Below are 24,964 nucleotides of genomic sequence, written 5' to 3'. Positions count from 1 at the left end.
TTGCCCTGTGGAGGATAATTTTTTTTAAAGCTTAAATAATTTATGACGCTCAAGCTACAGTTTGAATACAATATTTATATTGTTCATTTCAAGGACAAGGAAAGTGCTTTCCATTTTAAGTTACTAAACCTATATGTGCAAATAAGAAATTCCTTTATATAATTGATAGTTTGAGATAATAAAACTAGGATATGGCATGTAATAAGCAACAGTTGTACGATGTGGAAATGATAATTAAGTATTTTGAAGAGAAATCTTCTACATTTAAATTGTAAACGAATAAACAAATGTGAGCAGTAGATTCCATTAATTTTTATTGCTAACTCTGATTTTTGTATTTTGCTGGTTCATTTTATCTTACTACATAATATGGAATGTTGTGGCAGATTTTTTTTCTACTACAATTTGATTCCAAAGATTTGTGTAGTTGGATGCATACAAAATGGGCACAACATACAAGTAATTCATGTCTTTATGTATACTTCAGAGAATTTGAGAACAAGTTGTTGGATGCAAGAGCAAAATAGATTCAAGCTGTCTTTTTCTCCAGTTGTCCCAGTACAGCATTTTGGTATTCCCTATGGGTGCAGAGTTCAATGGGTGATTCTCTCCCCTTGTGATTCATTACCTTCTTTCTAGATGGAACACAAATCATTCAGAGAGGCTTTCTGGGGCTCAGTAATAATGCAGCAGGGAGCAGATAAAATTTTAAAAGCTTGTGTAGTGGCCTGCTTGAATAACCATTGGATGTCAAACTGTATGGCTTAGTTTTTCCTGAATAACTAAGATATGCTGGATTTCTATTCATGCGTAGTTTCTATGTTTTATTTTCACTTGGCATCATCCAACATCACCACTCAATAATTTCCTTTTGTGTTGGAAAGTTCAGTTGAATTCAGACATTTGTGGAACTGCTCAACCGTAAAACGTACACTACTGTACAATTGAAATTAAAGTACTATTACCTCAGGAGCTTCAGTGGTTAACTATATTTACCTCAGAATGAGAAACCTCCATTTTGCAAAGCCAACCAAACCTATTCAGAAGACATTAAGTGAAGCCCCTCCTGCCTCACCAAAAGCTCTGTTGACACTGGTTGATCGTCCATGCTTTGCTTTTTATGTATCAGATTTATATATACAGATAGTCCTGGACTGAATAGCCATTTGTTTAACGACTGTTTGAAATTACAGTTGTGCTGAAAAAAGTTACTTACAACCAGTCCTCATACTTACGATTGTTACAGCCTCTCCATGGTTATATGATCAACATCCAGTAGTTTGGCTAGCATGTATTTATGAAGGTTTCAGTGACAGGGGTCACCCGGTCATTATTTCTAATTTTCTATCTCAATCAGAATAGAGCTGGAAGGGTCTTTTGAGATCTTCTAATCAATCTCCTGCTCAAGCAGGACACCCTATACCATTTCAGACAGGTGGCGGTCCAGTCATTTCTTTAAAATCTCCAATGACAAAGCACCTACAACATCTGAAGGCAAGCTGTTCCACTGGTTGATTGTTCTCACTGTCCTTAATTCCAGGTTGCTTCTCTTCTTAATTACTTTCCATCCATTGTTTCTTGTCCTGCTCTCTGGTGCGTTGCAAAATAAGTTGATCCCCTCTCTGGCTGGCTTCCAATAAGCAACTTTCAATAGGAAAAGCCAGAATTGCTTAACGATGATGTGATTAGTTTAATGACCACAGCAAAAGAGCTTATAAAGTTGAGTGCAACTAACTTAACAACTGTCTTCCTTAGCAACAGAAGTTCTGTTTCCAATAGTGGTCATAAGTTGAGGATCCCTGTATTTCTGTTCAGAAATATAACTCAAACAGATTATGATTAAAACTGTAGAAACTAATTGGTAAACACCCCCTTGAATCAAGTTCAATTCTTGGTAATTAGATAGCATATTCATGTAATTCTGTTGGAAACAGTAAGTGTTTTGCCACTGCCTTCTTCTGGTATATTTCCAAATTCTCTCTCTAACCTTTCGCCCTGGGTTTTCTTATAATCTCCCAACAAAGTGCACCAGTTTAATTTTTTTCAAGATCAGACAAGGTCTCTGGTGTTGCTGTTTATTTGGATAAGACCACATAGAGACAGAAGAATAAAAATAAATGCAGTACAGAGTTTTTGAAAAACAGAGGTAAATTAATATATAAATAAAATCAGGGTTAAGAAGAAATGCTGGAGGTGGATGAAATCTGGCAAGTCAATCTTTTTTCTTCCCTCACACAAAGAGGACATGGCATGGATGAAATGTAGATATTACCTTGCATCTACAAACAGCTGATATTAGGCTTCAGCCTTAACTGACTTCTTGATAAATATAGAGTAGTAGAAAGGTAAACTTGACAGAAATATGCAAGAGCCATTATTTACATTGAAAGGTTCTTTACGACATCCTGGGAAACATAATAATATTTAGAAATGTCTCATACGAATACCTCCCTGATTCACCAAAGTATAAGAAGGAAGGAAGGTACATTATAATCAACACAGAAGGTTCTGGTTTTCATGTTTCAATTTTCTCTCTCTTTTTTCTTTTGATGGCTAGCTTTTTAAGCAGATCTCACCATGAGCAGCTACATATTTCTTAACATTTTTGGATTGTTACTTTTCTTAAAATAAAAATCTTTTCATTACTGTTGGTTACTCCAGTGTTGGCTACCACATACCCCAAAACTACGTAGATTTGGAAACATCAATTAAAAACATTTTTTAAAAAGTTTATTTCAGGAATTCCAACCCCACCTAGATTCCAAGTGAGAGGGGTAGATCTCCTACAAGGACATGTGATGGCAGGGGAATTATATGCTTTGGTAGAATGTTTTTATCCTGGGGAATAAATATCTAGATGTCTGGTGAAAGACATCTTCTAGGTAGAGATCTTAGGGACAGAACTAATAAGTTGATATGGATTCTGGTACAATGGATGCTCAGCTTAAGAGTCTTTAACAAGTTATTCCAGTAGAGGGTTGTTTTATTACAACGGTCGCGGGGAGGGGGGGATGCGAGGACAAGAAAAGATCGCAAGGTCGGTTGGGAGACCGTGGCTGCTGGCTACGCCCGGTCGTTTGTACCAACCCCCGCAGCCTAGGTGGTCGGGAACTACAGAGCCAGGGCCTGAGGCTGATGCTCTGCAATGCAAGGTCCGTGACCAACAAGGCCCCCCTCATTAATGAGCTGATCTCGGAGGGGGAGCTGGACCTTGCAGGGATAACGGAGACCTGGTTGGGTCACGAGGGGGGTTTACCCCTCGTGGAAATGTGCCCACCGGGTTTCCGTGCATTCCATCAGCCTCGGGCCCTGGGTAAGGGTGGTGGGGTGGCGGTAGTTATACGGGATTGTCTGGAGCCGAGGGAGTTCACTGTTCCTCAGATACCCGGGTGTGAGTCGCTGGGTATGAAATGGGGCCCAGGGAGGCAGTGGGGTCTGCTGATTGTATACTTGGCTCCTCGCTATAAGTCAGCGGCCCTGCCCGAGCTCCTCGAGCTGGTCTCGGAGACGGCGATTGAGATACCCAAACTTCTGGTTATGGGGGATTTCAACCTGCCGTCGACGGGAGCAGCGTCCGAGGTGGCTCGGGAGTTCATGGCTTCCATGACAGCCATGGGCCTGACCCAACTAATTCAGGGCCCCACACACGAAGGCGGCCACACACTGGACCTTATCTTTGTATCTGAGCAGTGGACGAGTGATCTGGGAATAGGGGATTTAGAGATTACGCCCCTGTCATGGTCAGATCACTCATGTCTCCGGCTGGACTTCCCTGGCGCTACCCTCCACCGCGAGGAGGCGGAGCCAGTTTGTTCAAGCTGGTACCGCCCCAAGCACTTGATGGAACCGGACAGGTTCCAGACGGAGCTTGGGCCTTTACCTGTAGCCCTGACCCGCGCTCGGTCGGAGGACCTAGTCGACGCCTGGAATAGGGCGACGGCGGGGGCCTTGGACCGGGTTGCACCTCTGCGACCTCTCCTACGGCAACGACCCACCCGGGCTCCCTGGTATACCGAGGAGCTTAGGGTGATGAAGCGCCATAGGAGACGTCTAGAGAGCAGGTGGAGGTCCTCACGCTCTGAATCTGACCGAACACAGGTAAGAGCCTATTTACGGACCTACCTTGTGGCATTGAGAGCGGCCAAACGTAGACATTGTGCCGCTCTCATTGCGTCTGCGGATAACCACCCTGCCGCCCTGTTTAGGGTGACCTGCTCTCTCCTGTCGCAGGAGACGCGGGAGGCACCCTTGCAGGGAAGAGCAGAGGAGTTTGGGGAATATCTGCAAGACAAAGTCGCTCAGATCCGGAGCGGATGGGCCCCCCTCAGTGGACCGGACGAGCCGACATCAGTGAGTCTTGTGAGCCCACTCTGGGAGGAGTTTGACTCTGTTGCCCCCGAGGATTTAGACGGGTTGCGTGGACGGCTGCGACCCACCACATGTTCAATGGACCCGTGCCCCTCCTGGTTGATACTGGCATCCTGGGAGGTGACGCGAGGCTGGCTTCTGGGCCTGGTGAACGCCTCATTGAGCGAGGGTTCCTTACCGACTGCCTTGAAAGAGGCGGTGGTGAGGCCCCTGCTCAAGAGGCCTTCACTTGACCCAACGGAGCTAGCTAATTATCGTCCAGTCTCCAACCTCCCCTTTTTAGCGAAGGTTGTTGAGAATGTGGTGGCGCAGCAATTTCCACGTCACCTCGACGAATCCGTATATCTAGACCCACGCCAGTCCGGCTTCCGACCCGGGCACAGCACCGAGACAGCCTTGGTCGCGTTGGTGGATGATCTCTGGAGGGCCAGAGATAGAGGTTGCTCCTCTATCCTGGTCCTATTAGACCTCTCGGCGGCTTTTGATACCATCGACCATGGTATCCTACTGCGCCGGCTGGAGGGGATGGGAGTCGGAGGCACCGTATTACGGTGGTTCGGCTCCTACCTCTCCGGCCGGATGCAATATGTGTTGACTGGGGGGCAGAGGTCAACCCCGAGGCCACTCTCTTGTGGGGTGCCGCAGGGGTCGGTCCTCTCGCCCCTTCTGTTCAACGCATACGTGAAGCCGCTGGGTGAGATCATCCGTGGTTTTGGGGTTGAGTACCATCTGTACGCAGTTGTACATCTCAACCCCAAGCCACCCCAACGAGGCTGTCGAAGTGATGTCCCGGTATTTGGAAGCCGTTGGGGTCTGGATGGGGGGACAACAGACTCAAACTCAACCCCTCCAAGACTGAGTGGCTGTGGCTACCGGCGCCTCGGTTCAGCCAGTTGATTCCATCACTGGCCATAGGGGGTGAACAATTGCCCCCTGTGGAACGGGCACGCAATTTGGGCGTCCTCCTAGACGCCCGGCTGTCAATGGATGATCATGTGGCAGCCGTGGCAAGGGGGGCGTTCCACCAGGTTCGCCTGGTGCGCCAATTGCGCCCCCTTCTGGACCATGATGCCCTACGCACAGTCACTCATGCACTGGTGACGTCTCGCCTGGACTACTGTAACGCTCTCTACATGGGGCTTCCCTTGGGACGCGCCCGAAGACTGCAGCTAGTCCAGAACGCAGCCGCGCGGGTAGTCATGGGGAGTACTAGGTACTCCCACGTAACACCTCTCCTGCGCGAGCTGCACTGGCTACCTGTGGTCTTTCGGGTGCGTTTCAAGGTTCTGATCACCATCTTTAAAGCGCTCCATGGCATAGGGCCTAGTTACCTGCGGGATCGCATCCTCCCACATACATCCCTGCGGCCAATCCGCTCTCACAGGGAGGGCCTTCTCCTGGTGCCGTCCACGAGGCAATGCCAACGGGCGACACCAAGGAGTAGGGCCTTCTCTGTGATGGGCCCAACCCTCTGGAATGACCTCCCCCCCGATATTAGAACCACTACTGACCTCCGCTCCTTGCGACAGAAACTGAAGACACACCTGTTCCGACTGGCTGGTTTGGCATAATTTTAACGTCTACCTCCTGGCATACACATTCTTACTGGTTTTTAGAGGGATATTGTTTTAAATTTAACTTGATATTTTAAACTTTTGTATTGATTTATTTATTAGCTGTACAGTTTGGCATATTTTACCCTCCTCTTATACATGTATTTATATAGTTATTTCTACGTTTTAATCTGTTGTATTTTAATACGGACTGTACACCGCCCCGAGTCCCTTTCGGGAGAGGGGGCGGTATATAAACGCTAATAATAAATAAATAATAATAATAAATTTAAAACATGGCCCCTGGTTTCATGTCACTAAGATCATACCTGAACACCTGAATTGTTTGAAGGAATACACAGTGATGACAGTGACCTAAATAATTAGGAGAGAAGGATTTGCATTCTATATTCCATATTCTTGTATGTATTGTAGCAAGATCTTTATTAGGAACTTCATTTCTCTTATGGTTTTGGATGAAAGCCGGTAGTTGCTCTTCTCTAGACTTAAATCAGCTAGTTGCATGTTCTACTAAAGCTCTGTATTAATTAGATACTGTCTTCTAATATCCATTTGTAGGAAGGAACAGCCTTTCCAAGACTTATGAATGTGCCCACTCCTGCCTTGATGCTTTGACACCAAGGCTCCTTCTTGTGATTGTGAAGCTATTTATTTACCCATATTTGGGTGCCTTACTCTGCCCACCAGAATGTTGCTTGGATACTCAGTGTCCCAGATAGCTCAACAGGTAGGTAGATAGAAATAAATATTGGAAACTGACATGCAGCCCAGGCAAAGTGACTGGTATTTACTATCTTTATTTCCAAGGGTACATAACCTCTGCTGGGCTAATTTTTTTAATTACAGTTCTAACAATTAAAAATACACAAGGCACAAATCTTCTCTGAGAAATTGGCATTTTAAACTATTGTCACTTCTAACAATCACACAAAATAAATATCAGGTTTGAATTGATGTTAGGACTTTAAAGATTAATATCAACATTGCTAAGTGGACCAGGGTTGAACTGTGAACCAGTACTTCTGGCTTAAAAAAATAGTGACACCCTTAAATTTATATAACCCTGAGTAAACCATATATAATTCTGACACAATATGATATACGATGTCTTAGATGTGGCTTCTAAAGTCATTGACCATGGAAACCCTAACTAAAGTTTTTACTGTCTTTCTCTCTACAGAAAGTAGAATCCACTGATCAACATTATTAAGTTGCTATGCAGCAATTAGGAGATTTCATTATTATTCCACTAGCTATGATTGACAAGTAACAAAATAGGTAGATCTTAACACATCAATAAATTCAGAACAAACCCTCAATAGTATTTTGTGTGCCTGTTATGGTCAAGATGGTGAAATACGTTCGTGTGTGTTCAGCAAAAATAACAAAAATACTTTGACTTCATAAAAGAATAAGTCTTCATAAAAGAAAATTGGAGCACAATACAAAAAAACCACACACACAGTCATCTGATAATTACCAGCATTACAATTATCCATGGTAACTGAATAAATAAAGAGTGACAATATGGCTAATATGAAAGCAACATATGTACAATATGTTCTCTTGTTTTGTTCTAAGTATTTGTAATGGGGAGAACATCTTGTATTTACTGTGGCAAAAAAATAAGCACAGAACATCCATAATGTATCAGCAATAAAGCAACAGAAAGGAAGTAAATTAAAAAACATAAATATTAATTTTTTACACAATAAAAAGCCTGGACTTTGGTCTTTAATATCAAGTAGGTCCTTGATATTAAAAAAACATAACAAACTAGATGTCACACATGTTCTCTGTGAAGGTTTTCAGAGTTGCAAGGCCACCAGCCTTATGTTTCTGGTTAGCTTTTCATATTTTATATTACGGCACCAATAACAGAGCCTCAGGAATTGATTTAAGGGTAAGGTAAAAATATGTGGAAAGAGCTATTCCTTTAGATACTGTAGACTTAATCCATAAGTAAATTTACTAATAAAAGTAGGATTTTGAAATGAGACCAAAAGTGATCTGTGTCTTGGTATAGATGCCATAATTCTGGAGTAATATAATCACATTGGCTGGATAGAATCAGTATTCTTACTGCCTTATTTATATTAACTAAAGTTTCTGGAACATCTGTAGGAGCAGCCCCTTGAATAACACATTGAGATAATCCAGTCATAAGATTACTACAGCATGGATTAGTTGTTTTACCAAAGCACGCTTTTTATAAAGGACTTTGTGCCACTGAGAGATATTTGTGCCTTCAACAATCAAGGTCTATCTAGAAACACATCATTCTGCACTGAATCATCTTGCAGTTCAAGTGTTTAATGGGTTCCCTATCTTTCCTTGTTAAATGAGCTGGAGCAATAGATTTATTTATCTAGCTGACAGATAATTGTATTGCCTTGATTACTTCATTGTTTGAAGCCTAGGATCAAGACACATAGCTGTGGCTTGAATTCACATTCCCTTGCAGTATTTAAGAGATTTACACCATGCTATAGAATATGATCATTTGCTCATTTGCTTAGAAAGGAAAATCATCTAAGAAATCTCAGGTCAGTGTTCCCCAGAGGCTGCCTGCTCAATTTCCCACTTGTTTTCATGTTTTTTTTAAAGAAGTAAAATTATATAGCTAAGTTTTGATAAAACAAAGCGAATCCATTCTTAGAATGTGATTTTTCTAATTCGCTTGCAAGAAATAGTTTAGTCATATAGACAGAATGAATTAGGACAAATTGCAGAGCAAATGCATACAGAAATACTGAAATAATTGAGACTGAAAAACTTATGGAGTTAAATTTCTCAAAAAGAAAGAGTTGAGAAGTGTATAGAACAAAATGATATCTATATTGATGCATAGAATTATAGAAACAAGGGGGAAAGTAGAAAAGATGAAACGTGTGTCCTCGCTTGTGAAGCACATTGTCTCCCCTTTTGTAGTTGTGTTGCAACATCACACATGTATGTTGAGGGTGGAGCTTGTATCAGGAGATCATGATGGACATCTCCTTACTCAGAAGTGTTGACTTTTGGGGAATGCCCCTAGGGAGGTATGGAGAAACATGATGAATGGCATTGGTATAAGCTGCCATATTTTTCGGAGTATAAAGATGCACCAAGATTTTGAAGAGACAAATTAAAAAAAAAAGTTTTTGCATTCTGCAGACCACCCAAAAACGGGCCCTGTTTTTTGCAAAAACAGGGCATGTTTTTTTTTTTCCAAAAAAGGCATGAATAGCCTTTAGGAGGTTTGTAGAATGCTCCTGGTAGGTGGGTGGGCCTCCCAAAAACGAGCAAAAAACAGCCCGTTTTTTGCAAAACCGAGCCCATTTTTTTCTTTTAAAAAGGGCATGCATAGCCTTTAGGAGCCTTATAGAGTGCTCCTGGGGGTTGGGGGTGCAAAATTGAGCAGAAAACAGCCTGTTTTTTTGCTTACGTCTGCCCTCCCCAGCCCCCAGGAGCACTCTGGAAGCCTCCTAAAGGCTATGCACAGCCATTTTGGTGAAGGGAGCGGGTTTTTGGGAGGCAAAAAATTGCTGTATTCAATGTATAAGACGCACCCAGATTTTCAACCTCTTTTTTGAGGGAAAAGGTGTGTTATACTCACCTTATACTCTGAAAAATATGGTAGATTTAAATGTACTTTGTTTTTTATTCCATGCTCTACTTTTATTTATTTCCTATTCGAGAGCCAATTTGGTCTGGTGATTAAGTCACCAGGCTATAAACCAGGAGACTGTGATTTCTAATCCTGCTTTAGGCATGAAAGCTGGCAGGGTTTTTGGGGTCAATCACTCTTTCTCAGCCCACAAAGTCAAGCTCAGGCAACTAACTGGTCAGCTAATTCTTGTTGCAACTAGTGTATCAACGCTTGGCTGATCTAAAAAAAGTGCTTAAGGGAAAAACTAGGGGAAAAATACTTTTATTTATCACCCCTTTTTGATACTTGTAGAATGTTGCTTGTGATATCAGTTGTCCATCAGAGGCCTTACCTTAATTCTCAAAAAAGACCTCTAAAGCTAGCAAAATTATGCCCCCAAATTCTATTATTGTCAGAGTTCCTTGAGGCCCACTGTAAAATATGGCTTCCAAGCCTGACAATTATTTTGTCACCATACTTTGGTAAAGATAACATAAGGAACTGCAAACTGGGCATTGAGGATGGCACTGGTCCTTGACTGCCCATCTCTACATAACTCAGATCCAACCATAATAAATTAAAACCAAGTGTAAGACTTTGATGGTGCTCCATTACTATATATTTTCACTGGGAAGGGTTACTCAAAATCAGTGAGGTTTACACTAAGACAAACACACTAAGTTTTTTTTTCTAGACACCACTTTTAACTTAACAAGTGAGCTATTCTCCTCTTCAGATTCTTTTGGGATGGAGCCAGTTTTAGTTCCACATAAATGGCGCTAGTTCTGCACAACAAATTAAAAGCATAGCTTGAATAAGTGGACACCTCATGGTTGAATCAACTGGACCCCTTTGCTGGATTTTTGTTTTGTTGTTTTTAAAGTCAAGTGAATATTGAAGGGTGTCATGTTATTAAGTATTAAGATAGCTTGGGACCCTATGATTTAGTTGCTCAGGTTTAACCAGAGATTTGCTGGTAAATAATTGGTTACTTTGGCAACTGCTTGGGAAGGTGGGAGGTCATTATAGCACCTACGTTTTCTTTAAGCAAAACACAAGCCAAGCAAATTCCTCAGCCAGAGTTTAGGCAAGAATAAAGGAAAAGGAAACAGTTCAGACAGCTTTTTCCTTTGGTAAACTTGCTTTTCACTTCACAGGGTGAAAGAAGCCTTTTCAAAAAATGAGATGTCAGACATGAAAAAGAGATGGCATAAGTAAAGATTTCACTGAAAGAAAGTTTCTGTCTCAAACAACTGAACGAGAACCCTCAATTTAATATATATATCCAAGTTAAGATTACTTTTAGGTATCTGTGTTGAAGAGCCACTCCTAAAATATTAAATCAGCCAAATTAGAAGTCTGCTTTTAGTACATTTATAGTGGGTTTGTTCTGTTTTGTCCTGAAGACAAACTTATTCTGCCTATTGTACAGACTTTAAGGTACTTTTTTTTTTCTAGTAAACCCAAGGTAATTTCAAACTTTTGTGGATGTTAGCATTGCTTGGGCTGGTTCCATCTTCTCTTGAAATGAGGCGTTCAATGAAGAGAATATGATTCCCACTCCTTGTTTGCTGACTGTGTAGCGTGTGGGTAGAAAAGCCTCCATATATTTAGCAAAATTATTTGGATGGGTATATTCTTTTTTCTTGCTCTCTCAGATCTTTCAAGACAATATGATCATAAAAGTCAATTCACATCTTTTTCTAAAATGCCAGAGGTTCAGGACCCCTTCAGGATAGGGGAATATGCTGTACTTTACATAAATTTCCATGTTTTATGATTTGAAAAAGTAAACGCAAAAATAAAAAGCTGGGACTTTCCCCCCCTCATGTATTAATATTTGAGAGAACTTGAATATGATGTTTGCCAGTGGGCTATCCATTTATTTAAAAAAAATTGCAAAATTAACTTTTTAAAAACTTTCTTAAACTTTTTTTTTCTTTTAGGACCCCTTTCTACTTGTAAAAGTTATAGAGGACCTCTAGAGAGTATTGGTTTATAGGGTGACATTTATCAACATTTATTGTATTAAAAATCAGATTAGATGTTTTTGCTGTCACTATTGTTTTTCACCATTGCTTGCTGAGATTTTAATATGTATTTACTATATGTATTATATGATATTTATTATATTATATTACATTATATTACATTACATTATATTATATTTATTGTATTATATTTCAACATATAGTGGCTTTGAGAAATACTGACCTAGACTTCTTGTTCCTTTGGCCTGGTTCGTTTAACCTGATTAATATCTTATGTATGTATGTTTTAAAATAAACTGCAGTATTACATCTGCTAAATAAAAAAGAAGTTATCTCAATGTAGGGACATAGAGAACTATGATTTGTTTCAGCATTATAATGCTTTGATTTTTGTTTCCCCCTTGTTTCTGCTTAGGAAATGAAGTTCTCCCTCCAGGAACTCCAGTTGGAAATGGATTAACAACAGAAGCTGCAGAAGATCTTGGTCTGTCTAAGGGGATTGCTGTAGCTGCCTCTCTTATTGATGCACATGCTGGAGGATTAGGTATTCTATATGTTTGTTGGTTTTGTCATGTAGATGCTTGAGTGTAAAGGCTGAATCATAGAATAGGATCTCTCTGCATTTTAAGTTAGATCAACTAACTTAAATGTTGCAGCCAATTCTACATAGAGCTACAGTATCTCTGAAGAAATCTGAGAAGCTCCAACGTATGGCACCATTTGTTAGCAGCATTATACCTGTGCTGAGGTCCACTGCACTGATTACAGATTGCTTCAAAGTCAGAAGGTTAACTATTGTCTTTATATGGTACTGCTGAACTATCTTTTCTGCCCAAATTCAGCTGGTCCTCTGTGATCTCTGAAGGATGGCATGCTGAGGATCACTACCGAAAATGAGGGAGATGGGCAATCAATCAGTGTTCCTTCTGAGTGGTCCCCTCAGCCTTTTAGAATATCTTAGCTTTTGAGATAAGGAATGCCATTAACCTCTTGGCCTATAAAAAATTATAGACTCTAGAAAGAGTGCAGAGAAGAGCAACAAAGATGATTAGGGGACTGGAGACTAAAACACATGAAGAACGGTTGCAGGAACTGGGTATGTCTAGTTGAATGAAAAGAAGGACTAGGGGAAACATGATAGCAGTGTTCCAATATCTCAGGGTTGCCACAAAGAAGAGAGAGTCAAGCTATTCTCCAAAGCACCTGAGGGTAGGACAAGAAACAATGGGTGGAAACTAATCAAGGAGAGAAGCAACCTAGAACTAAGGAGAAATTTCCTGACAGAACAATCAATCAGTGGAACAACTTGCCTCCAGAAGTTGTGAATGCTCCAACATTGGAAGTTTTTAAGAAGATGTTTGTCTGAAGTGGTATAGGTTTCCTTCATAAGCAGGGGGTTGAACTAGAAGACCTCCAAGGTCCCTTCCAACTCTGTTATTCTATTCTATTCTAAATCTAGAAAACATGTCGATTCTACAGAGTGAATGTTGAAGATTCTAGGATTATTTTAGTTTAGGGAGATGAGACAGACAGATTGCTAATTTTATTGGTTGTTGTTTTTTATTGTAAACCACCTCAGGTCCATTTGTGGAAGGGGATAGGTTACCTCTCACAAATGAAAGCAAATATATGTGTCCCAGGATAATGTTACAGGATCTGATCTGGGTCGGAGATTTTGTCTTCTAGCCAGAGAGAAGTTCCTTGAAGATGGGCTCCAGCATGAGTCCAAAAGCTCAGAAGACAAAACCTCTGGTCCTGATGACCAACCCAGATTGATTCCTGCAGGTTAGAGATAACCATGAAAAAAAAATCTATTAAATAAGACAGATGGCCAGGAAGGCATTAAAAAAACATTAAGAAAATATTTGTTGATTTCATTTCATCAATTTTTGGGCAAGGATATCATGAAATCATGATATCATGAAAGACTGTAGGCAGCCTATGTCCAGTGACATCCAATAAAACAATATACTACATAAAAACAATAATCAGAAAGAATACCTTGAATCTCTTAATTATATGGCACCTTCTGTTCTGAGCAGTGTACAAAAAAATATGCAGAAGAAGACATAAAACTATTGATAAGCTGTGCTAAATAATATAGTTAACAGATTGAGGAAAAAAGGGAGAATATTTTGAGTATGTGATAGTTCTTCAGAGCAGTCTCAATGCTTCAATAGAGTGTTCAAATTTTTATCTTCTATTCGATTACAATATATTGAAAGTGAATTCTTTCTGCAGTGCAAATGTTTTCTTTGTCAGAACATACATGTGTTACTGAAATAACGGGGGTAAAAACAGATTGTACCATTGTGTCTTTTGCCTCATAAACTTTAATTTCAGTACATTCTTCAGCTTGCATCCAGTACAAATACAACCTGATGGTTTTTTTTCCTCCTTCTGTTGATTCACATGACTCCAGATCTGATCTGGCATATGAAGCAGATTTGGCCTACAGTTAAAATCCTGTTGTACTAGCAGATGTCTGTTTTCACATATTATAGATATTCATGTTTAAAGTACAGATTCTTAATATTTCATGTCTAATAATTTATTCCATATCATGTTGTTCATTTGATGGTCAAATGAAATTTTTTATCTGCTTTGAAAAAATAATACTTCACTATGTCAAGTTAATTGGACAGAGAATAAGTAGCAGGTAATTCAGCTGATATATATCTTTAGACATTTCCTTTGAAAAATACTTAATTCTACTTTTCAGGATGACCACTGTCAGGTTTAGCTCTCTCTGGAAAGAAGTTTGGAAAACAGGGAGAGTTTTTCATTCTTATTTGTTGATAAAGTCAAATGAATTCTAGACTTCCGAAGGATAAACACAGTTCCTTCTTTCTTTAGTCAATTTGGTGCTGTCTTTTAAGTGGATCAATTGTTCAATTTCCAGGCATACATTAGAAAGAAATGCTTTAAAATACTGTTTCTCATGTTTATAAACAATGCAAAACTGAAAGGAAAATGTGAGAGAATTCTTTGTGGATCTATAGCCCCCTTCCTGCCTCTTTATTCACCTACCAGTAGATAGATAGTTTTAAAAAACTATTTTTTCCTTATTTTCTATCCATTTGTTTTGTCACTGTGGAAATTACTGTGGGAATTAATTACAAAGCAAGAAAGAGGATAGCGAGATTTAATTGTTTAGTGATTTATTTAATGTGCTAGAAACCTTGGACAACTGTGTTTTCTCATTGGGCAAGTAGATTTTTGAAAAATGAAATGTTTTTCTTATCTTATTTTCTACTATTACTTTGATTGGAAAGGAGTGGTAGCTGCTTTATAGATTCAGCAAATTATTTCTATATACAACTGCCTACTATTTTTACTACCCAGATGTGTACAATATTGGTACAGAATTGATTTCAGGACCTGAAATCTGGTTAGTTTTCCTTTTTAAAGAAAGACACATTGTATAACAGGCTCTTTGTGCAATTACACACTCTTTTCAGCCTGAACTGCTGCATATAAGAAGTCTGCTTGCATTTTGATAGTCAAGAATTCTGTTTTGCATTTGCATTTCTGTTTTATCTCAGTTGAATATGTGCTAGTGCTTCATTCTCTAATGATTAGGAGTACAGCTGACGTCTCTTTAGGTTATTGTTAAGAATGCCTGTCAAACGTTTACTACTAAAAATCAGTGTCCCACTGTACTTTATGAAATACAAATATACAAAACTATGGAAATTTCAAATAGAAATTCCAAATCTGCAGAATGATTATTTGCTTAGACGGAAGATAAAGAATGTCTTCATTATAAATGAATATTATTTGAAGGATCAATAAAAAGCTTCATTCCTAATATATGTGGTTTCAGTAAAGGATAGATTTCCTTTTGTACAAACAAATTTGTGTGAGGTTTATATACATAAATACAAACTAGTTGATAAAGAAACTGGAATAGAAGTCAACATATAGTAAAGGATGCAGCTTGATTTAACATGTCATACATGAACTTAAGTTTTGAATATCAAGAGATGAAAATAATTGCCCACAGTAACCTCAAAAAATAATCTGTCTCTAAAGACCCAGTGAATATTTTAATAAACATTTCACTTAAAATCCAACAGGATTCCATTTTGAAAATGTTTTGATATTAAAAACAGAGAGATTTAATGTAGATGCATGTGTTTATTTTAGAAGTGAAAGATGCCATGCTTATTCACAAAAAGCATCTTATTGATATTTTCCTTTTCAAAATTCAGCACTGAGACTTGATTACTTCTTAGTTACTGAAAAAAATTAATAAAAGATCAATACTTATTTTAATACAGTTTCATAGTCATTTGCATTTTGGTTTAAATTAAATATTGAAATTAAAGTAGAGCTATATGTAGAGTTTCTTAGAATCTATACTGTTTCTTGAAGTTTTTAGACCGAATGCAGATATAACTTAGGTGTAATAAAAACAGTAGAAACCAACGTAAGGGTTTAGTTGTTGTTTATGTACTGTCCACCTCTTGGTAGGACGTATGGAGAAACCTTAAGTATGTCTATTGAGAGCAACCTCCAATTTTATTTATTTAGAATTTATCCAAAGAAAATTCCCTAGGATTGCAAGTTGAATTTTTAATAACCATAGTCTGATTATTCAAAAAGATTATAACTATATTTTGTTGATAGTATTACCTTCAGAAGTGGAGACTGTGTTTAGAAAAAAATTCATCTTGTTTCTGCTAGCAGTTTTCATAGTCAGTTCACATAAAAACTAAAGAAGTAAACAATATAAGGTTTAGCATCAAAGCGTTAGTGAATGTTTAGATATTATTTACAGTTAAATGAAGTAGTCATGTCTTAAATTGAAATTCAGAATCAGTAAGAATAAACGAAGGGTCTGTTCAGCAGGGAATGACGTATTCAATTCAGCATTTTTCTTCAAACAGTGACCAGCTAGGAGGACTAACTCATTAACAAACCGTGAACACAGCAGTTGGTTTGCACTGGAGCATATTGCCTCTGATTCTAGAAATTCCATAAAAACCTGATGGTTGATAGAGACAGATAAGAACATCTTCCAAGAATTGCCTGTGTTTTTTTTTAAGTATTCTGGAAGCAATTGAAATAGAGGGTGCAAAAGGAGCTTATAAATGCTTTTGATAATATAGAATATCCTTTTAAAGCTATCCGTTAGATTTCATACAAGCACAGCTGTAAATCTGAGCTCTCCGGACATTTAATCCTTTATTCAGGAATCAGCGTACTTGGCAGAATGTTCATAGACTTGACTCAGCAGGATTAGTCTGTTCATTGCAGACAAGAGTGAAGGCATATTCACATAGAAATCTGCCCACTTCAGGACACCCAAATCACATTCAATATGTAGGTCTATGCTCCAGGGTTTAAGTGCCAGGCTTCTTCTCTTGGCTGTTCCTTTGATGCCTTTGGAAGGCACCTGATGTACATTAAAATAGCAATTGTTTTTATCACAGGAACAACTGGTTCCTATCTTGCAGCCTTATTAACTATACTATAAGCCAGCAGACCTCTCTACGTCTTTATTATAGCATATTTTGTAATACTGCTATACCTTATATAAACAGTTATTTTCCTTTGGACTCTCAGTAATTTTACTGGGAAAGTCCTGGTTTCATGAAGGAAGAATAAGATCCCTTCGTCTACTTTCTTATTTTCTGAATTCAAAAACACCCAATGATTTAGCTTGATAGTGTGGTTGCATATGCAAATTAGAAGGGAGTCAAGTGGCAAGCAAGAATTCAGTACTACTACTACTACTACTACTACTACTACTACTACTACTACTATTACTGTGTTTTCCCGAAAATAAGACCCAACTGGAAAATAAGCCCTAGCATGATTTTTCAGGATGTTCGCAATATAAGCCCTATACCCAAAGTAAGCCCCAGTTGAGATCATCAGCCAGGTGGATGCATTGAGTACCATATTTCCCCGAAAATAAGATCTAACTGGAAAATAAGCCCTCATTTGTCTTTTGGAGCAAAAGTTAATATAAGATCCTGTCTTATTTTCAGGGAAACACAGGTATATTGCCTCATCATTTTTTATTTTGAAATCCTGCAGACATACTAATACACACACTTTCTTTTGGGGGGGGGGGGTTATAATACTGAATTGGATAAATGGGAAAAAATTTGGGGAACAAACTTAAAAATGACACTATCAGTTGCATGCAAGGAAAATCAGTACAAAATGTTTTACAGATGGTACCTGGCACCAACAAGGTTAGCTAAAATCTCAACAAATACCTTCCCAAAATGCTGGAAATGTGAATCAGTACATGGAACCTACTACCACTTATGGTGGACCTGTGAGGAGGCTAAAATTTTTTGGAAAAGGATCAAAAAGTGGCTAGAGGTAATAACAGGTGTTAAAATAGAATGGAAACCTGAAGGTTTTTTTTATTAGGAATATTGACTGTGAAATATAAAAAAGAAATTCAGTATTTAATATATATAATTACGGCAGCAAGGATTGCCTTTGCCCAGAAATGGAAAAACAAATTAATTCCAAGCGAAGATGAAATAATAAGAAAGGTTATGTACTGTGCTGAAATGTACAAATTAACAAAAGAAATCCAGGGAAAAAAAGAAACAGAATACTACCAGATACGGGATAAATGGTATAGGTGGATGGAGGAAAGAAACAAGGATCAATGAAGGAAGACAACAAAGCCCAAAAATAGAAGTTAAAGAGAATTAACACATATATATGTATCAAAGTGGTTTAAACTTACTAAAGGTAATCAGCTAATATAGCAGACAGAGGAGTAAGATAAGAGGGCTAAGAATGGTAAAATACAAATGAAATATAATAGAAGGGGAAATAATATAAGGTGAGCAGTATCAATTGGCAATTGCTATTAGAAAGAACAGGAAGCTCCTCTTCGTATTGTATTGTGTAAATGTGGTGTACGTCTAAGTTTTGTGTATGTGTATTTTACATGTTTGTAAATAAAAATTTTTAAAAATACACACACTTTCTACCACCACATTTGAAACTTTTATCTCCTATAGACCTGGGGTATGTCCAACCATAAATCTTATTTAATTCTACATGTTCTTATCCTATGGCTTCATCCTATTGTTGAGCAGACTTTTGGCTATATTTTACAAGGACAAGAAAATAGAGATACAGCCTCTATTTAAAATTTGGCAGGTTTCTCAACAAATATCACTTAAAAGTTTTGTTTTGCCTGAAAGGCCAGTTTTGTTTCTTCTTTATTTTTATACCAGGTATGATTGGAGCCAACGTGAAAGGACATAACTTGCCTTGTGAAAATCAGCCAATTACTTCCCGGCTGGCTGTAATATGTGGGACATCATCATGCCACATGGCAGTAAGTTCATGGTAGTAAATTACCAACTGTATACATTTAGCTGATGAAAAACGAACCTTTTAACACCTTTTAATTTCTGTTGTACTCTGCTTTGAATTGTGAGGATTTTGAAGCTATTGTTAACCTTCACAGGTTTATATATCATCACGAATTTTCCATAAAGAAGCAGCCATAATAATAGTAGGCAATCAGTACTATGGAAAGGGCATATAATATAAAAGCAGTGTTAAAAATTATTCTACTCTGACTTTAACTGGGTATAATGAAATTATATCTGTGACTTGGACCCTGAGTAACCCTTGATGAGGGTTGATGATGCTACTCTATAATGGAATATTCAGTGTCTTTAGACTTTCATCTCTCTCACCTCCTTACTTAATCAATATAAATCTTTCTTTCTTTGAGAGCTCTAATGATCTATAAAATTTTGAGACAGATTATGGCTCCAAAAGAGGCAGGATAAGCCATTTTTGCTTCCATAATTTTTCTCAGTGAATTAGTGCAAAAGCTTTTCCCTGGAGTTTTAATTACAGCTCAGAGTGTCTCTTTTTAAAATTAATCTTGTTAAGCCTAAAATCAATCAATTTTTGTGACTAGCCTTTCTATCATTTTTTGTTCATTTAGAAATTATTTATGTTAACTGAATCATTGGATGAAATTTAATAAAATTGATATATATGAAGCAAAAATGGTTAGGTATACACATTCTCTACTAATTATAGTGGAAACATTTTGTTATCTTTATATAAATTATATACGTGGTATAAATTAGAATTTTGTAAACTGGTATTTGTAGTCACATATATATATATGTGTGTGTGTGTATGCTTGCATGCAAGAAAAAAGCTATAATAAGGTATTACTTGCAACAATAGTCTAGTACAGTGGTGGGTTGCAGGCGGTACATCCCAGTATGGGCGTACCGGAGCCTGCCCGGAGCACTGGGTACCGTTCCGGTACGATGCTCTGGAGGGCCCACCCACCCGCCCAAGCTCCTTACCTGTCCTTTAAGCATTTGGCTCTTCCGCACTCATGCATGGCGCGTACAGCGCCTGTGCAATGCTCCACCAAGCAGCTGGAGCCTTGCGGAGGCATCGCAGGCAGGTACGACGCATGCATATGCTGCATGCACGTGCCGCGCACGTCCATGTGGGTGACGTATTGGTTGGAACAGGATCCGGAACCTAGCACTGGTCTAGTACCTTATTATTCAATTGTAAAGAAAATGATTTTGATCCAGCTATTTAGATATATGAGCTTTTGCATGAATTATAGTTCCTAGCAAAGGAGAATTTGAGTCTACATGTGCCCTAGATAGTTTTGTGCTGTTGAGAAATTCTTTCGAACTCTTTTGAACTTAGTTTGGAATAAATCTAGGCCAAATAAATCCGTCTGGAATCATTTTGTTGTTTTATCCCTTTTTCATCTTTCCTTTCTTAGGGTCCTATCTCAAACTCATGAAGATAGTAAACAGGAGAGTTGATAGCATTGAAGTTTTGATTTGAGGCTTGAGTCTTCTAAGTACAAGTAGTCCTCGACTTACAACAGGTCATTTTGTGATCATGTGATCAAAATTCAGATGCTTGGCAACTGTTTCATACTTATGGCCATTGCAATGTCCTGAGATCATGTGATCCCCTTTTACGACCTTCTGACAAGCAAAGTCAATGTGGAAACCAGGTTCACATAAAAATATGTTACTAATTTAACAACCCCAGTGATTCATTTAACAGCTTTAGCAAGAAAAGTCGTAAAATGGGGCAAAACTCACTTAACACATTTCTTACTTAGCAACATAAATTTTGGGTTTAGTTGTGGTCGTAAGTCAAGGACTACCTGTATACAGCACCAAACATTTCCTTGGTAGCACATAATCATCATAATGAATTTCTCTTAAAGAAAGTTGTTTGGTAGAAAAAAAAAGAATGAAGTTTTCATCGGCACATGTTATATATAATGGATAATTAGCATTGTGTAACAATTGCTATTGTTGTTCCAAGTGGGCCAGTAGAATTAATTGCATTGTCAGAATAGTCATTATGGGTAATTAATTAATTAATTAGTTTATACATCATAGTTACATAGCTATCTATCTCACAAATTTATGATTCCAGGTGTCACACAATAAAAGAGACAGTCATAAAAACTAATAATTAAAAATTCAACAATTAAAACATAAAATTACTGATAACTACCGTGTTTCCCCAAAAATAAGACAGGGTCTTATTGTTTGACCCCAAAATAAGCACTTGGTCTTATTATTTTTGAGGTGCAGGAGGAGGCTGCTGCTGTTTTGCAATATTTTCAGCGTTTTTCCAATATTTTAAAGTAAAGTGCCTTAATAAACACAAAGATCCCAATTATCAATATAGATTCAAAAATATATCTGGCTAAATTAATCGGTCCTTTGGTCTCCACATTCCAATCACACAATTTCAAAGAACAAGGCCTAAAGAACAATTTTCAGTTATCTATATAAATAAAAATGTAATGTTGTTTGTTCAAAATCTCAAATCTCCGAAAGTTCTTCACCGATTGCTTTGAAATTTTGCATTCGACTACAAGCATGTTTTTATATATGTATATTATATAGATGTCACACCTTTGACAGGTAAAAACATGTTTTTTGTAAAAACATGCTTTTTTGAAAACCAGCGCCATCTGCTGGACATAAAAGCAATACACGCTATACCATGGTGTTCATTTCTTGAGTATAGTATATTCAGAACAGTTCGGCCTCTCTCCAGCTTTGTCCCGACGGTCCCTTTATATGTGTGGCTGGGCTGCGGCTGCACCTTTTCCCCTTTCTGCCCCTCCTCCAACGAGCTTCGCCATTTCCACCAAGGGGAGCTGAAGCCTTTTGGCCTCCCCCTCCCCACTCTCCCCTCCCGCCACGCCTTTGCTGTCTGTGGCGGGGCGACGCCTGCCCCATCCCTCGGCCGTCTCCTCCCACCCTTAAGCCGGCCTCCCCCCACCCAGTCCAGTGGAGCTCCAGAGGAGGTGGAAGCAGAGCGTCGTCTCAGCCCGGCCGCTGTGTGCGTTCTCCACCCCCCTCACAGGGAGCCAGCTACGGCCTCACCAAAGCGGCTCTGACGGGGCGGCGGTGGTGTCAGCCTGAGGCTCAGTGGGGCTGGGGCAGCCACTGGGTGCCCCGTGAGGTGGCGACTGCAGCGGCGATGGTGTCTCTGGATGGGGCCATGGCCAGCGGGGACTGCCTCGCGTCCATGTCGCCAAGGGCGGCTCCTTCCTCCTCCTCCTGCTCCTTGGGGGACGCCGGCCACCTCCTCTCGCCGCCACCGCTGAGGGAAGCTGGGTTGGGGGCAGCGGCCACCTCCTCCTCTCTTCCTCAGCTCAGCCAGGCCGGGGCCTGTGGGAGCATCCTCCGTGGCGGCCCTTGAAGCACTTCCATGCGGGCGCCGCCTCTGCTGGGGGACTTGCGCTTTCTCTTTTCTTTCTTTTCCATTTAACCAAACTGGGCCACAGCAACGCGTGGCCGGGTACAGCTAGTATATAATAAATGTATGTAATATATGTCTGGCTATCAATAGAAAGTAGGTAATCAGAAATGTAAATAATGTACAGAAGTAAACCAAATAAAAGGGCATTTGTCACTCATGCAGTTTTTTTAAAAAAAGATGGATGAAGGATATAGGAAAAATTGTAGTAAATATATTAATTTATAATATAAATTTATGTAAATTAATACTTTCATTTTTATTAGTTAAGAAGGCCTATAAAATGAACTGGCTGACTTTAAACTGATTAGTCTGATCATACATCTATGAATTACAACATTGTTAGAAAATAATATGAAGAATGTATATGTATTTGAGTTTTTGCCCATGAAAAGAAATAGCCAGAGTAAAGCTTTTGGCTAAACAATAGTGATGATACAATATTTTGGGGACTTGTGCAGGGTTGGAATTCTGAATGCATGGGTGCATTCACAAAATACAGATAGTCCTTTTCTTATGACCACAATTGAATCTCAATTTTTTTTTGCTAAGTGAGATGTTTATTAAATGAATTTTGCGTCATTTTCTGACCTTTCTTGCCACAGTTATTAAATGAACCACTGCAGTTGTTAAATTAGTAACCCGGTTGTTAAGTGAATCTGGCTTCCCCATTGACTTTGCTTATCGGAAGGTGGCAAAGGATGCTCACATGACCCTGGGACACTGCAACCGTCATAAATATGGGTCAGTTGACAAACATCTGAATTCTGATCACGTGACCACGGGGATGCTGCAATCATCATAATGTCAAATGTAAGTCACTGTTTTTCAGCATCATTGTAACTTTGAACAGACAGTAAACAAATTATTGTAAGTTGAGGACTACCTGTATTGTCAAAAAAGATTCACAATTTACAACCTGGCAGCCAGACAGCGTTCATTTATTAGATAATCGTCTTAGGATAATTTAATAATTTCAGTGGGACCTTTGGGAAAGTATTGGTGTAAACCAGGCATGCCCAAAGTCCGGCCCGTGGGCCAATCGTGGCCCGTTTTCAAATTTTGAGTGGCCCGCAGCCTCTTCTCCCTGCCGGGTCAGCCTGTCACTCATCCTCACCGCCCGGTGTTTTTTCCTTCACCGCACATTAATGTTAATGGTTCAAAGAATGTCAGGCTGAATGATCGGCCCCACACATTTTCACCTCACCATATCTGGCCCTCCTTGTAAAAAGTTTTGACACCCCTGGTGTAAATAAATGTGAGGTTCAAAATGGATGCCTTTTCTGTATGTCAAGTTCCTGTTAATTTATTGTTATTAACAATGATTCAAAGAAATCAAGTGGGACAGTGAGTTTAATGGAAATCCTAGTAGATTCCAGGAGGCTCACTGGTGTCCATAGATACTAGTTATTTACCCCCAATCATAACTGGAACATTGTTATGATCGGAATTCCTATTAAAGTAATTCATATCTGAGGTCATAATGTTGTACACAACAACCTGAATAGGAGACAACCGAACACGCTTTTGGGATTGCACTGTAAATATGTTTCATCCTTAAAATGTAAGTTTCTTCCACCTTACTTTATTATAACAAGCATTGCAATTTTGTATTGGAGTGAATATTTGAAAGGCTTTTGGTTGAAGGACCCTTTTATCTGTACCTATTTATACTGGGCCAACAACATAGAGCAATTGTATATGTCTTTTTAATGAGATATATATGCAGCTGCAGTTGGTTGAAATTAACTGTGCCTTTTTTTAATTAGGTCTATAAAAATGTAAGTTTATTATCCTCCATGTTTTTGTTAAAAAGTCTTTCTATACATTTCTCCTTTGTATCCAGGGACCCCGAGGGCAATAGAGATGAATCATCAGGTTTAATTTAATGCAGTAGGAGAGAGAGACCTGTGTGGTCAAGTTGGCATGGAACAGTGGCTTTGATCTACTTCAGGTGCACTGAGCCTCAACCAGCCAGCAACAATAATATCTTTGTGAGATGATCAGAGCAGAGAATGAAATAGAGTGGTGGGGGGATTGGCCTGAATGGAAATTCAAGGCTTTCCTTTGTTGTGGTTCTGGCAAGCGAAAAAGTCAACTGTCAGGAGAAATTCAGCCAACATAAAACAGGGTGAAAGTGCAATGGTCAAGTAATGGGCTGCTTTCAAAGAATCTTAACAAGAAAGCATTCAAGATAATTTGATGGGTTCCCATATTTTCCTACAAATGTAGATGGGAAGTGCCATGTAAGAATAGGGGGGGGGGGGGAGATCGGAACTCTTAATCTGATAAATAGGAGGACTTTGGTAAGTTTATGTGCTTATAAAATTGTAATATGTGCACTAGTTGTTTTTTTTTTGAAAAAAAGAAAAAACAAATCTTGTTAAATCAGGTACTCTACCAACTAGTCAAAAAGCCCTCTGCAAATTAAATAAAGGAAGGTTTTCATCTTATCCCAGTCATTAGGCTTTTAATCAATGAAAGTTCTTAAAATTAATCTTCTGGTGTTTTTTTTTTAATGCATTGATGTAAGGCATTCCCAATTTGATTAGGGAAATTTAAGATTGCTAAACAAAGATCCCATCTGGATTGCTCTGTTTGTGGAGACCAAAATTACTCTC

At 39.0% G+C, this 24,964-nt stretch overlaps 1 protein-coding gene across 6 annotated transcripts in view; it reads left to right on the top strand.

The window, feature by feature from the left end:
- FGGY (FGGY carbohydrate kinase domain containing) overlaps positions 1 to 24,964 on the top strand; it is a 228,847-nt gene that overhangs the window by 102,661 nt on the left and 101,222 nt on the right. For all 6 annotated transcript variants that reach the window (XM_081946309.1, XM_081946311.1, XM_081946310.1 and 3 more), the window contains exons 7-8: positions 11,980 to 12,108; positions 18,785 to 18,888. In XM_081946309.1, the coding sequence (XP_081802435.1) occupies positions 11,980 to 12,108; positions 18,785 to 18,888 (233 nt within the window). The remainder of the gene's footprint in view (positions 1 to 11,979; positions 12,109 to 18,784; positions 18,889 to 24,964) is intronic.

Source organism: Natrix helvetica (assembly GCF_964273705.1).
Source record: "Natrix helvetica genome assembly, chromosome: 3".
NCBI classification, from domain to species: domain Eukaryota; kingdom Metazoa; phylum Chordata; class Lepidosauria; order Squamata; family Natricidae; genus Natrix; species Natrix helvetica.
The sequence above is the reverse complement of the archived record's forward strand: the minus strand, read 5'-3'. Positions and strand labels throughout refer to the sequence as shown.